Source organism: Idiotropiscis lumnitzeri, chromosome 14, assembly GCF_059441095.1.
Source record: "Idiotropiscis lumnitzeri isolate Australia: NSW breed Sydney's pygmy pipehorse chromosome 14, RoL_Ilum_1.0, whole genome shotgun sequence".
Classification (NCBI taxonomy): domain Eukaryota; kingdom Metazoa; phylum Chordata; class Actinopteri; order Syngnathiformes; family Syngnathidae; genus Idiotropiscis; species Idiotropiscis lumnitzeri.
In genome coordinates, this window is record NC_142404.1 from 20,200,829 (window position 1) to 20,215,916 (window position 15,088).

Genomic DNA, 15,088 nt, shown 5'->3' on the forward strand with positions numbered 1-15,088 from the left:
ACTATAAATAAAATATATTTGACATTTTCTACCATTTTGGTTCGTTTAAGGAGCCTCGTTTTAATATGGTATTGTTAGTATGAAAACATATGTATGATTTACTTTTTTCAACAATCGCTCAAGTGGCGTTCGGGTTCAACTTGACTTGTGGGTCATTGTCAGCTTCCGGCTTTCGCAAGAAGCAATACTTTTTTTTTTTTAGAGAGAAATCGGAACAAAATGTGTTTGCTTTTAACTCTTGTCGGTGTGTTCTCCAAAAACGATCACAGAAGTGGACTTTTAATGCAGTAAAAACAAAAAATTCTTGTTATTGTTTGATACAGTGATGTCACTATGTGTGTGAGGTTTTGTCACACCAGTGTTGGTGATATGTCTGTGTGCGTATGTGTATGCCATTGTGGGAGATGAGACATCAAACCAAGAAAAGTCGACTTGGGTTGACTTCCCCCACCGGACTGCCATCATTTATTCATTTCTTTCCAAAGTTGAGTACATCCACCAAAGTTCATATTTTCGTAGTTTAGGGCTCATTTCTTTTTATTTAAATAAGACATGATCAGCAAAACTCGGATTTTTTAATCTATGGTTTTTATTTTTAATTTAATTATTATTTTTTTATTATTATAAAAGGAATTTAAAAAGGAGCAGCACGTCCGCCTCACAGTGCAGCGGTCGTTCGTTCGCTTCGATTCTAGCTCCGGCCTTCCTGTGTGCAGTGTGCATGTTGCCCCTTTGCCTGCGTGGCTTTTCTCCGGGTACTCCAGTTTCCTCGCACATTACAAAAACATGCACGGTAGGTTAATGGGTCGCTCTAAATCGCCCCTAAGTGTGATTGTGAGTGCGGATGGTTGTTTGTCTTTGTGTGCACAGCGATTGGCCGGTGACGAGTCCAGGTGTGACCCCGCCTACCCCCGCGACCCCAGTGAAGAGAAGCGCATCAGATAATGGATGGATGGATGAATTTGAAGAGGGAATCAAACTGAAAAAGAAATAGCTAATAAATATACAAAAAGTATTTTGATCAAATTGTGAGAAAAATAAAATATTGAAATAAAATCTGACACATTTGAAAGAAAATCAAACTGAAATGGAGGAAATGACACAGCAGAACGAAATGAAAGTCGTGAATGAGTCACGTGATCACGCTTGGTGAGCGATTACAAGTTGTGTGCGCAGTCACGCACGCGCGCCATCCCAGTGAGACGTCGTTGCTGGCGTGGGGAGAAGGAGAACGAGAAAGAAAAAGCAAAAGCAAAAAAAGAAGCTTCTTCCAGGTAAGACAACTTTCCACACACTCGCCTTGACATTTGCAAGCACTTTTTTTCTCCTCTTGTCGTCTTTCGTGTCCTTTGTGACGCTCACGTTGCGCGCCTGACGTCGACGCAATCCAACTTTCATTTCACAACACAAACTAGCAATAATTCAACAATCAAGACAACGAAAGCAGTCCATTAAAATTCTCATTAATTACAGAAACGAGCAGACCGGTCTCAGGTTGCGTCGAAAGCTAAAGACTAAAAATGTGTCTTAAAACTAATTTAAAAAATGGACAGTGAAGGAAGGGGGTTTGTCTAACATGTAATTAATGGAAGAGGACTGCTTAGTTACCGGCGCCCCCCAGCAAGTCCGAGTTGACTAGACTTGGTCCGGAGACGTGAGGCAGCCGGCGGGGTCGTCATCGTTGTCGTCCCGCGGTGGAGCTTCCCAAATAGTGAGACGTTCAGACAGAAAGACAGACGGGCGGGGACACTTTGATGGCAAAAATGCTGCCACATTTTGAGACGTGGTGCTGCCAGATCGTGAGACACGAATTTAACCATAAACCAAAATCCAGTTTTCATAGTGTGCACTAGCGGTGACGTCATCTCACCCCAAGAATGTTTGATTGCATAAATGAAAGCAGAGTGTAAACAAATATTACAACTGCCCAAACATTCTTGCAGAAAACCTTCTCACTTGCAAATAGCAAGACCGGTATTGAGTCAAAAACTGACAGGCAGTGTCAAATATTGACTTTGGTGGTTCGAAACAGTGACAGGTGTCCAAAACAGCAAGAACCAACCCCGGCAATGTCAAATAGTGCTACAAGCAATAGTCCAACTTGTGTCATTGCAAGAAACAAGTAGTGAGACGGGCAATGTTGAATGTCGAGACCGATTGGCAAATAGTGAGTCAATTTCTGCCAAATAGTGAGCGATTCCTTTGCATGCGCGCAACAGGAAGTGACGTTTGCCGCCAGCGTCGTCGACATGAGAAATGACAAGAATGTCAACATACGCCCCGGTGTCGCTTCTCAAGTGTTTGTGTTGTTTAGAATGCTAACACGCAACAGTCTTGGAAATATGACAAGAATGACGTGAACAGCCTCGAACGGCTGACCAGCAGTTCTGGTGAGTTGAGTTTTGATGATTATTTTGCAATCAAAAGTCATTCTTAAATGTTGTTTTGAGGGCTCACAAAAGTCAAATTATTATTAGTAAAATATTTGGCACCACCTCTTCACTATTTAGACGTTCCACTATTAGGCAATGGCAACCTGACTATTTGGCACGTGTCCTGGGTTGACTCTGCGCTCAAACGTGCAGCGACACGTATTGACGGCGGCAGTGCTGACGATGAGAAAACTTGAAAAACCAGAATGGGAGAAAGCGTGTGTTTGTTTGCGTCATTCAAAAGTGTACCTTCACACCGATGGTAGCACAGCCGTTGCCACTTCCTGTCGTGACTTTACCCCTCCTCTGCGCTCCCTCTCTCAGCTGACAGGAAGTGAGTGGGAAGCCAACAGGAGGTGAGCAGGAAGCGCTCAAGGAGTGATGGTGTCATGAGCAGCCCTGGTTTCCTGCACGGTCGCAGCTTCTTCTGCCGGGAATGGGCACTGGACAAACTCCGGCGCTGCCTGGACCGCTGTTGCAAGGGGCGTCTGGCGGGGGTCCTGATAACGGGCGGCCCGGGCGCCGGTAAGACAGCCCTGTGTGCCGAGGTGGTGCAGCCCGAATCAGAGGCCGGGCAGGCATCTGGATTGGCGTCACGGTGCCTGGCCTGGTACTTCTGCCAGCGAGAGGAGCCTGCCAGCATCCTGGCATGGCGCTTCGTGGTGGCCCTGGTGGAGCAGCTGAGGGTGTCCCCGCTGCTGCCGCCCGAGTATGGCGCCAGCCTTTGCCGCCTTCCGCCGCTGGATCCACATAGCTGTCAGACAGACCCTCACCTTGCCTTCCAAAGGTTTGTACGGACCAGTGTATCATTGCTGTGGTCAAAAGCCTCAAGGTTTCTTAAGGTCTTGGTACTTGGGTTGGGGTTAGAGGTCAAGGTTTGTTCCTGCCCAAGTTCCTTGCACCGACAGTAGCCCAATTCTATGTTCTTAGTTTAGTACAGTAAACCCCCGGTTATCGCGGTTAATGGGGACCGAGACCACCCGCGAAAACTGAAAATCCGCGAAGTAGTGGCGCACCTTCAAAAATGCTTAAAAAAAAAAAAATATACATATATATATATATATATATGGATAGAGAGAGAGAGTGTGAAATTCATGTTATAACAAAAAAAAAATATTATTAAAACTTATTTTTTTATTCCCCAGCCATTATTTTTGTATTTATTTAATTACTTCGACTTTTACCTGGTGGTACGCCGTCCGGTGCGCCCTGTGAATGTTATGAGCAGAGCTGGAGGATTGAGCTGGACTCTCCAAACGCAGACACGGGAAAAAAGGTGGTGATACAAAGATATTTCTTATAATCACAATATAGTCAGTATCCAATTACAATCTAGGACTATGAGGGTCTATCGGCTATAATATATATAATACCAATCTATCGGCGGAAAGAACGTAAAGCGCTGGTGGAACACTCGCACCAGGAAAAGGGAATAACTACAGAACAAAAAACGCTTGCAAAAGGCAAGGAATGACTAACGAAGATTGCTTACCACAGAAGGATAAGAGGAGACCAATCATCGACAGAAAAAGAGAACAAAACGAGCCGAGCTGTAGCTGATAACGAAATGAAAGAAAAACGCGACAACAAGAAACACTTGAACAAGATAACGATCGAAGTACGGGAGCATGAGCAAGTAGGATAACAATCCGACGCCAGGTAGTCAGTGTAGGTGGATTATATAGTGAGTGTAATCAGTGAGTGAATGGGAATCGCAGCAGCTGACGGCATGGCGCGAGACGATCGCTGGAGGAACGCCCACACAGCTGAAAAAACAAAAACACGCGGCATGACAGGCACGGATCATGACAGTGAAATGAAAAGTGGCATTCTTCATTTATTTATTTATTCATTCATTACTGACAGCCTTGCGCTCCGCTCGTGCCCGGGCGAAAGAGGTGCTCCTCTTCGGCTTAATTGTCACGCACGCCGGACCTGCTCCCCCGAAGCGTGTCTCCATTCGGTTGAACTCGGTTTCATTTCGCCCCGCTCGTGCCCCGGGCGGAAGGTGCTCATATTCGGCTTAACTGTGACGCGAGCATGCCCTCCTCCCCCGGAGCTTCCATTCGGTTAAACTTAGGGGCCGCTTGACACCGACCGTGCCCGGGCGGGAGGTGCTCCTCTTCGGCTTAACTGCCACGCACGCCGGCCGGAGCTCTGGTACGGTCCGAACCGCGCGAAACGTCGCCCCAAATCGTGCCCGTGGGAACGTGCTCTTCTTCGTCCACTCTCCTCTTCGCCCGCGCTCTTCTTCGGCGCACGCCGGCCGTCTAACCGCTCCAGCGCCCCGTCGTGCCGCTTGGCGAAACTACAATGCCCCCGATTATTTTTTAGACCCGCGAAGCACTGAACCCGCGAAAGGTGAACCGCAAAGTAGCGGGGGTTCACTGTACTTTTGGAAGGTCTCGAAAATCTTGACGTGGACAAATATATTGGGGACCAATTTGTCACCTTGTGCCATTAAATTTAGTCTCAATCATGTTTAATACAAGCAAAAAGAAAGCCTAAAGTCACATGTGTGTGTGTGTGTGTGTGTGCGCGAACAAGACATTTCAGAAGTCCCAACAAGGTGAGTCACCAACAGAAAAGACGTTTGTGCACCTTCAACGGAAAGTTAGCTTCGCATCCTTAGACGGCTTGAATGAAACATTGTGGACAAAAGTTGTGGGACAAATTCTTCATTGTATCAAGACGAATCCCAACACTTTTGTCCACATTCATATTTTTGCATTACTTCTGAATGTGGACCCAAGTATTGGGACATGTCTTGATAAAGCTACGATAAGGAATGTGTTTCAGTACTTCTGTCCACATTTAATTTGCTGTTCTGTCGATTTGTGGACAGGAGGATTCAAATCAATTTTTTATAGTAGCTTAATCAACATGTCACAATTCTTTTGTCCTTGTAGTTTTTACTTACTTTATAAGACTTTTACTGGCCTGTTTGTGGTGTGGCGTTGCATCCACAGATTTGTCCTGAAGCCCCTGCTGGACCTGCCCCCGCGTCCCCAGACTATGATGTTGCTGGTGGACTCGTTGGACGTGGACTGCGAGCAGACCCAAGGAGGTCCCGGTAGGAGCTGCTCCATTGCAGAGGTTTTGGCAGAACACCAGGACCTGATGCCCAGCTGGATTCTCCTGGTCTGCTCGGTCCGGCGCCACAATAAGACCGTGTGCAGGATGTTCTCGGGTGGGTGTGCTGTTGCTCTTAGGCAATGATTCTCAAAGCTTGGTGGACCATGTGAAAGAACATAGCAGGCCCCCCGAGTGTGACCCCCCCCCTCATACTTTGTGTCCCCCGTTCGCAACAATAAAAAGGCCGATTTCTTAGACTTTACTTTTTGTGCGTCAGGTTTTCGTAAGCTCTGCCTGGATGACCTGCATCAGCCGGACACAGTCCACGACATGCAGCAGTACATCCTGAAGCGCTTGGACCGGGAGGCAGCGCTTCGGCGTCAGATCACCTCGGACACGGCAGACATGCTGAATCTGCTCCACATCAAGAGCGGTGGATGCTTCTTGTTCTTGGAGCGAGTCCTGGACGGTGTGGCCACCTCCCTCATGGGTCTCCGTGAGATCCGGGATATTCCGGGGACCCTGAATGGCCTCTACCTTTGGCTGTGCCAAAGACTCTTCCCCCGCAGACTCTTTAGCTACGTCAAGCCTCTCCTTAACATCATCCTGGCGGCCCCAGCCCCTCTCTCGCCTCAGGATCTGTTTACAGCACTCTGGACGCAAGACAATCTACTCAGCGTCGAAGAATTCCAGAACAGGCTCACCAGCCTGGCCCCCCTGCTGGTGGACGGTCCCGGGGCCTGCAAACTGCTTTTCCACAGCAGCTTTGGAGAGTGGCTAATGGACGTGAAGTATTGTACTCAGAAGTACTTGTGCAGTCGAGCCCAGGGGCACAGCATGCTGGCCATGGCTCTGACACTAAGGGGAGCCCAGCTAAACCCGGAGGAGACAGTCCAGCTCGGGACTCATTTAGTCTGCTCCGGTCACCATCAGGACAAGCCCTGGATTTTGGCCCTGTGGATGATATGGGCTGAAGTGCCTGTTCTGAGTTGGACTGGCAGCAGTTCCCTGACCACTTTGGTAACACAAGCACCAGCTTCAACCCACCAGAAAGTCTTTCAGCTCTTCGAGATGAGTGGACTTGTCTCTTTAGACCCAAGTCTCGGAGTTCAGAGTACAGGTGACATGGAAGATAAACTCCTGAAATCTATCACACACTTGAGTTCCACAAATGAGCAGAGGCTTTTCAGCGCGGCCCTTGAGGGCTCCGCAAACCTGGTCCGGCTGCTCCTGACTCATGGAACTAATCCACTCCTCAGTGACCACCAGGGTCAAACTCCACTCACTATTGCCTCGAGACACAGTCACTTAGATGTGTTGCAAGTTCTGTTGGACTGGGTGCGGATACAGGCTGTGCAGACCGCCACCATGATGCTGGAGCATGCCGACAATGATGGATGGACTGCGCTACGGTCTGCGGCCTGGGGGGGACACAGCGAAGCAGTCAGGCGTTTATTGGACGCAGGGGTGGATGTAGACGGGTGCGATGCGGAGGGCCGCACCGCCCTCAGGGCTGCGGCTTGGGGGGGTCATGAGGAGACGGTCCTCATCTTGCTAGACTACAGCGCTCAAGTGAACAAGGCTGACAATAAAGGCCGCACCTCCCTGATTGCCGCCGCCTACATGGGCCACCACGAGGTGGTGGAGGTACTGCTGGACCACAAGGCCCAAGTGAACTTGGCCGATGGGGATGGGCGTACGGCTCTATCAGTCGCCGCCCTCTGCGTCCCCACAACAGTCGGACGCCAAGGTTACAGCGAAGTCGCAAATCATTTATTGGAGCGAGGTGCCAATACAGGACATAGAGATAATGACGGAATGACCCCGCTGCTCCTCGCCGCCTATGAGGGCCACGACGACATGGTGGAGCTTCTGCTAGATGCTGGGGCTGACGTGGATGAGACTGTGGGCCCCAATGGGGATGCGCCCGCTTCTGCGGCGGTGACACCTCTTCTGGCAGCCGCTGCCATGGGCCATAAGAAGACTGTGTCGCTGCTCCTCTTATGGGGGGCCGCTGTGGATGCCATCGATAATGAAGGCAGGACGGCGCTCAGCCTGGCGGCAGCTCAGAGGAACACCGAGGTGGTCCGCGCTCTCCTCGAACGGGGGCTGGACGAGAACCATAAAGATGACTTGGGCTGGACTCCGTTGCACGCCGCGGCCTGTGAAGGCCACCGGGCGGTCTGTACCGCTCTAACAGAGGGAGGTAGTACGGTACGGGTCAGCGAGATGGACGTCGAAGGCCGTACGGCGCTGATTCTGGCTGCCCAGGAAGGTCACCTTGGCGCCACTCGATTGTTGATAGACCGCCACTCACCCATTGACCACAGGGCCTACGACGGGCACTCTGCCTTGAGTGGCGCCCTTCTGGAGGGGCACAGCGAGGTGGCCGAGCTCCTGATGAGACATGGTGCAGACACAGACGTCCGTGACGCAGAGGGAAGACCGCTACTCTACCTCCTGGTGTTGGAGGGGCGGCTCCACATGTCAGCTCTGCTCATAGAGAAAGGGGTGCCGCCTCTAGAATCAAGAGATTCCGAGGGCCGGACTGCCCTGCACGTGGCCTCCTGGCAGGGAAACGTGGATGTGGTGGACTTGCTCTTGAAGCATGGGGCCAACCCTAATGCTCAGGATACAGAGGGGAGGCCGCCCTTACATTCTGTGGCCTGGATGGGACACACAGATGTGGGGCGCCGTCTCCTGTCAGCAAGCACTGTCAATATAGACCTCGCTTGCCACCAAGGGGCGACGGCTCTGAGCATCGCCGCCCAGCAGGGACACACAGAAGTGGTCGCCTTACTCCTGGAGGGAGGCGCCAATCCCAACCATGTAGACAAATACGGCCGCACCCCCATGAAAGTGGCAGGGAAGCATGGGCACACCAAGGTGGTCTGGCTCCTGGAGAGTTTTGGGGCCAAGACGTACCATGCTCTGGTTTCCAGAGGCAGCATGGGTTCTCCCGTCAAAAAAATGTCCTTGAACATCTCCGGAGCAAAAACCGTGACGTCCTCGTCCTCACTGTCTTCTGCAGGTTCCGCCCCAAGAGGTTTCCACTCCGCCCACAGCTCAGAGTCGTCATCCACCGGGCACTCCCTGGCCACCCTGCAGACGGTCCCGGCTGACACACTGAGTTTCATCCAGCAAATCCAGCAGCATTCATTATCCCGAAGCCGGAGTCGCCCTTCAAGCCTATTTCCACCACCCGGGGACTCAGGAAGCAATCGGCGGCATCCCCAGAAAAGAAGCCCTCCACCCATATCTGTCCTCCACAACTGTGAACCACCCCCCACATCCTTGTCTGGTGGATTGGACCATCATAACAAAATGAACCCAAAAAACTTTGAGAGTGCAGCTGTGGAACTCAGGACCACTGAAACTACCCAAGGAACCCCGTCCAGGGTGCAGGCCCCACACCAGAGGGAAGTTTGGGACCCTCCACCCAAACACAACTCTGGGTTGCCCTCTAGTGCCTTCATGCAAACCTCAGACCCCCAGCTCCACCTGAAACAGGCTATTAAGCTGCAGTTTGAGGGTCCCACTAGCATTTCCTTTAACAAGAGAGAGACCCCGCTGTGAGCCCCACACCAAGACCTCGTCACATGGACTGAGCTTTTACGAATAAGTGAGACGCTACACTATAGCGGGGCCAGCCTCATGAATGACAGGTGCTAAGACTCCTTCTGTCCCCCACCAAAGATATAGGCCGCCCCCTCAACTTCAACCACAACTTGAAATAGGCCTTCAAATTGCAGTTTGGGGGTTGCGCTCCCCTTTCACTGCCCTACCTCACCCACTCCTGCTAACTAAGAGTTACATTTTTGTCCTGCAAATAGTTACTACTGTGCTAAAAGGTGGCTTGACTTGAACATTCGGGCATTATTTTGTGACAGTATTTAAAGTTTGAGGCTTGTGGTTCGAAGGTCTCATTTGCACAAGACAAGGCTTTATTTATGATTCTAATGATGATATTTGAGTTGAAGTATGTGATTAAACAGTTAAAACAATTAACTTCATGAAAGTTTGTTTTTCTTGACCATTTAACAACAAAATGTGTTCTATTGTCCAGATGCGGTCTGAGTCTAAATTCTGGAACAGGAGTGCAGAACCCTGTAAAATCGCTTCCAAGTATTTGGACTTTTTTCCTCAGATTGTTTGAATAAACTAACCGGAGAAAACCGGCCCCCAAGCTTGCATGAGTTTGCTCCGGGTTCTCTGCGGTACAATGCTGATTTGATGAAAATTGAAAGCACCAATGAGGAAATTAGTTTTTATCTTTTATTTTTGTTTTACTTCATGGGGTGGCCAATAACCTTCTGACGTCGAGAGTAGGAGAATGGGAAGCAAGAGTTCAAAACACCTGCTGAGGAAGCTGCGTTGAACCTGCGACTGCTTGACAACAAATGAGCACACAGGCAGCAGGATTCAGCACACGTTTTGCTCACATCGCAAGCGGACATCAACGGCGGCGACGTTCAACTAGTTGGAAAAGGAAACCCAATTTTTAGCAACAAAGAACCACAACCAGATTGAGACTAGAAGCACTCCTGAACCAATCTTAACAGAACCTCATGTTCAACTAAACCACATCGGAACAAATAACAGTAAAAAAATAAAATCCAGCTGCAATAATTCTTGATGAGACAAAAAAAAGAAAAACAAAATCTAGGTGGGAAAAGACCGCACACAAAAACTCAAACACGAGCGTTGGAATGCTCCACACCAGCTGTTGACTTCAAAGCTGATCTTTGGAGCGCTTGATTCGGGTTGGAAAGTTTTTTCATTTTAAAAATTTCCAGAAACCGTCCAGCAAATTTCAATGACTGGGAAACAGGAAATGCCGAATATGCTCCAAATCGGACACGTTCATGCAAATTGAGGAGTATTTTATGGAAAGCCGCCACATTCAAACACAAAAAGGAAATCTATTTCGTCCAGAGTATGATACAGCAGTGGAAAAACTATGAAATGTTTCCAGTAAATATCCATGCGAACACATATTGTAAAGTTGGTAAAGTTGACGCAGGCGTTCTGTGGCCTCTCCTTGCTGTCTCCAGGTAAGGGGGCGGGGGGCGTACGCCCATTCAATCAATCAAAACAAAAATGTTTATTTTAATTCTTTCTTCCCAGGGAAATTTACTGGAAATGTTCAAAATTCCACCCCGTTGAATCCAAGTCTTGATTCAGACAGCTGCACAGTTACGCAAGTTTGGACTTGTACTGGTAGATCTTGACGCAGTGGTTCATACTGTCAGACACAACCAGCCAACCCCCCGGCAACAGGCCAATCCCACGTGGACTACTCAAACCCCGACCTACCAGGGACCGGCCCATTCCGTGCGCCGGAAATATCAGGACTCTGTGGGTCTCCCCCCAGTCGGCCACCAACACGTCACCCACTGCGTCGATACAGACACCCCAGGGGCAGACCAGGACGGGCCCCATGACCGAGCAGACCCCTAGTACCCGTACTGTGTTCCAGCCGGGTTCAAGGACTTTGATGCAGGGTACGCGGCCGGTTTCTGTGCCACGCTCCGACACGGCGACCATTCCCGAGCTCGCACAAGCCGCCACAAAGTAAGGGCGGTGGAAGCCGGTCACCACTGTACGTTCCAAGCGGGACCCAGTTTTGTGGTCCAATTTCAAGGCAATAAGGGTACCTCTGCGGATATCCGCAACCAAGAACTCGTCCAGCCGTGTTACCGCCACACCCCTGGGAGCCTCCACATCGTCTTTAGCCCCGTCAGAAGCGGACCCTCCAAAAGTCTGGAGGAGTCGTCCGTGTCGGTTGAAGACCAGAAGGGCGCGCTCGGCCGCACAGCTCAGTGCCACCAGCCCTTTGGAGTTGGTTGCAATGTCAAAGAAGTTCCTGCATCGCCTGGCAAAACCATTGGAATTCGGGGAGGTGACTTGCTGCAGGACGTTGCCCTGAGGGTCGGTGACCTGGGCCGAGAGTTTACCATTAATATATAATATATAACAGTCACCCAAAAACACTAAAATAAAAAGTCAATTAGCCTGTAATCATACAAGTCAAGGTTACTATAATTGACGAAAAGCCATAAAATAAAAACTGTAAAAAAAGAAAAAGAAAAAGATTTTGTGCAAGAACAAGAGCTTAATTCCAACAAACTGAAACAGCATTGTGTAATTCCCAAAATAAAACAAACTACAGTGAGCACCTTCATATTTTTGGTGTAGTTTTTGCAAATTGGCATTTGCAGTAACAGTACTGCTTATGCCATCTGGTGGCATCTTGCTGTAAAGAAACTCTGAAAGTGAGTCACAAACAGCAGAGAAACACTGTATTAACCTTAGCGCACATCTACATACCTGAATACGAGCGTTTCCGCAGTCCACAATGAAGATTTGCCCGTGTGGTGTGCAATGAAGACCACTTGGAAGAGTAAAATCTGCCCGACCCGAGCCGTGCTTTCCGAACTGTCGAACAAGATGATCTTCTATCGGCTCTCTTTCCTCCTGAAGCCCTACCAGTACTGCAGGAACGGCTTGCTCACCAAGGCCTCTCCTGGGCTCATGTGAAGCGACATCCAAGACAGACTTGGACAGCGACTGGGCCACGAGAGGCTGAGGTGGGAAATTTAGATTGTGATATGACATGGGCTGCCCCCCAACAGATACCCTGAGATCCTCGCAGGGAGTGGACAAGGCTGGTCTCACAAAGTTTGGGGCATTCTCCGGCCACGCTCGCACGCATTCTTTGGGCCCGCTGCCGATCAGGGGGCGTGTCAAGTAAGGCAAGTCTGCTGCAGACTTGGACAGGCGACAGCTATTGCTCAAAGTGTTTCTATTGACAGTGTACTCTTGAGAAGGTCTCACAACAAAAGTGTAGCTGGAGTCCAGGCTGTCTGCCGGTGGCAGTGCTCGGCCAGAATCACAGAGTGTCACAAGAGAGTGTTCATCTGAGGACTGGCTGAGTCCCGAGTGAGGACGTCCTTTAGACGTGAGGTCCAGGCAGCTGTAGCTGGTCGAGAGCTCATTCCGGCTCCTCCTGGAGGACAAGCCAGACCTTTTTCCAGGCGTCAAAAGTCCACCACCTGAAGTTCCTTTTCCTGCAACTCCTCCCTGGAATTCTTGACTCCACACAAGTGAGGAAGACGAGGATACCGCGGATGGTTTCCTGTACTTTCTGCTGCCCATCGACCACTCATCTTCTCTGCAATCAGGGATGTAGATTGTTGGAATGTTTTCCAGACATGATACAGATTCTGTCTCTTGGTCCTGGTGAGATTTCAATGTGGATTGTTTGGTCTTACTCTTTGGCGAGAAGGTTATTGATTGCTCTTCCGCTTCAGGATCACGCCAAGAAGAAAGGCTCATTTTTTTGACAATCCTGCCTTCTGTGGAGGTCCAGCTCTGCTCCCGGAGCCGTCTCTGCGAATGGAGAGTGCACAGCTGCCCATGCGGACCACAACCTCCTGTATGCAGTGTTAAACTCTGACCTTGCACTCTGATCTCACCGAAGGCGATGGCGTTGTGTTGAGAGCTAGGCTTGAAGATCACTTTCTTCAAGGAAACAGAAACTTCCCAGGGTTGAAGGAATTCCGCAACCTCTTTCAGCAGCAGGGTCTGGTTTGAAACACTTAAGTCAACCAGTATCTGCTGAGCAGCCTCCTTGATTTTCTGCTGAAGTTGGACCAGTTTCCCAAGCCTTTGATCCAGCAGGACCTGGCAGACTCTGGCTGCTGCCACATTCTCCTTGTGGAACTGCTCCAGGCGTTGTTGTGCATCTCGGTGGTCCTGCTCCACTCGCTCCAGCAGACGGCGCTCTTCCCGACGAACCCCCAGGACAGCGCGCTCCACCCCCTCCCGCACCAAGTCCGCCTCTGTAGCCTGGCGTTCCTGCTGATGACGCAACTCCACCTCGACCAGAACCAGGTCATGTTGTGCCTGCGCCGCCCAGCTCGATGGGGCCAGGGGTCTCTGGGTAGATCCGTGGCTCATGATAGAGGAGACCGAGTCGCTCGCCAATGGACTTCCTGAGATCATCGTAGATGATCTTGACACTGATTCTGGGAACGGGAAGTTGAAGGTACACAAATAGAATGTGGGCTGAACCTTTTTTGTTGATATAACTTGGCAAGCAACAAAAATAAGACTCCAGGCCTATACATTTTTGTTTCTATTTTTTCTGGGGATCACACAGGTGGGCATTCCGTCAAAATGACGTACCGGTCCGTCAGTCCGTCAATGACAGATGCTGGTTCTGCTGACATTTAACAGGACACTTTTAAAAAATAACGGACTAAGTACTGACGGACGCTTGGTTTGCTGATGTTTTTTTGGAGGTGGGGGACGGACCGAGGGGCATATCGACGTACTTAGTGAATGTCAATGTCAAGTCTCCACGTCGGTTCCTTATTTCGGGATGTTATCATGTAGAATGTTACTCAATTAGTCATTGCTCAGCGGACACGTTTGTTGGTGGTGCGGTTGCTTGGCGACGAAGCAGCAAAGCAATCTCCAGTTTCTGTATCTGCATTTCCAAGCGCCTCGGGCAGAGTGTAGGCGGCCAAATGGACTTTGAAAAGCTCATTCCTACACGCCGAGCATGTCGTTATTGGAGGCGAGGGTATCAAATTATGCAAAATAAATAATCAAGTTAGAAAGAAATTCCGAACGAGACTTTGAGTTACGGTTCAGCTCGGTCGACGTTGATTTGAGACGGCGGGCGATGATCTGAATGGAGATGGCGACTTTACTCTTTCTTCAATATTATTTTGGGCACAAAATCGTCTCACGTGAACTCAGATACAAATATTTCTAATTGCATTTACAATCAAGTACTAAATATTTAAAAATATAACTCGATTATTGGAATACTTTCCAATTGATCAATGACTAAATGAGATCGGAACAAATTTGTGCTCTGATAAAAAGCAGCGCCGATGGTGTACTATAAGCACATTTTTTATCTTTTTATGATCATTTATTAGGAGGCACCAGTTGTCCGTTTCAAAATGTGTTGCTGGCAAACGCACCCGAAAATGAATGACGTGTTCAAAGTCTTACCTTAAGTCAGCTGCCCAAACCTCCGTAGTTGCCCTTCACTCCTCCGCTGGTTGCTAGGCAGCTGCTGTTGAAACAAACAGGACAGGAACCGCCCCCCCCAAATGAAGCCCAACCACTCACAGCCATTTGAACATCACGTCGACTGACCTTCAAACGAGTTGAGGTGACAAAATTAATCTTTGAATCCACAATTAATCGATGACTATTTTGAATCATTTGTTAAGAGACTAATTGTAGCTTAAAACTGTCCAACTCAAATCTTATACGGGAGCAGACTGATTAACTTCCAAAATAAAAAAAAAAACTGCCAACATCGGTTAAGAATAATGAGCAACATTTTTCGGAAATGTTACAGACCAAACCAGCAACTGAATCATAATCCATTCATGGAGAAATCGTTTCTGGTTCCGTTTAATTATCCAAAAATGTCAAAAAGGAACAATCATTTTTTAATGTGCAGAAATTAATTTGTCGAAGCGGCACGTTACCAGCACAACTACCTTGACGTTGCCCCCATGATGATGATGATGATGATGAAAACCTGGAATGTT

The 15,088-nt window shown here is 49.2% G+C and overlaps 2 protein-coding genes across 5 annotated transcripts; one reads left to right on the forward strand and one right to left on the reverse strand.

Annotated features, from left to right (window-relative positions):
* The first annotated feature begins 1,134 nt into the window (after positions 1 to 1,134).
* On the forward strand, positions 1,135 to 9,515 carry ankrd50l (ankyrin repeat domain 50-like). 4 transcript variants are annotated; one of them, XM_088314340.1, is made up of 5 exons: positions 1,183 to 1,274; positions 2,315 to 2,390; positions 2,757 to 3,219; positions 5,402 to 5,622; positions 5,785 to 9,515. In XM_088314340.1, the coding sequence occupies exons 3-5, from the start codon at positions 2,822 to 2,824 to the stop codon at positions 9,081 to 9,083; spliced, it is 3,918 nt and encodes a 1,305-aa protein (XP_088170466.1). In that variant the 5' UTR covers positions 1,183 to 1,274; positions 2,315 to 2,390; positions 2,757 to 2,821; the 3' UTR covers positions 9,084 to 9,515. The 4 variants fall into 4 exon arrangements, with proteins under 4 accessions (XP_088170465.1, XP_088170466.1, XP_088170467.1 ...); XM_088314341.1 differs by having other exon boundaries at positions 1,211 to 1,274; positions 2,299 to 2,390; XM_088314339.1 differs by lacking the exon at positions 2,315 to 2,390 and having other exon boundaries at positions 1,135 to 1,274.
* LOC148323973 (uncharacterized) lies at positions 8,984 to 15,062 on the reverse strand. Its single transcript, XM_088314343.1, has 3 exons — positions 14,538 to 15,062; positions 11,838 to 13,537; positions 8,984 to 11,447 (listed from the first exon to the last, which is right to left on the reverse strand). Exons 2-3 carry the CDS (start codon positions 13,512 to 13,514, stop codon positions 10,704 to 10,706), a joined length of 2,421 nt encoding a protein of 806 aa, XP_088170469.1. The 5' UTR covers positions 13,515 to 13,537; positions 14,538 to 15,062; the 3' UTR covers positions 8,984 to 10,703.
* Between the last annotated feature and the right edge of the window lie 26 nt (positions 15,063 to 15,088).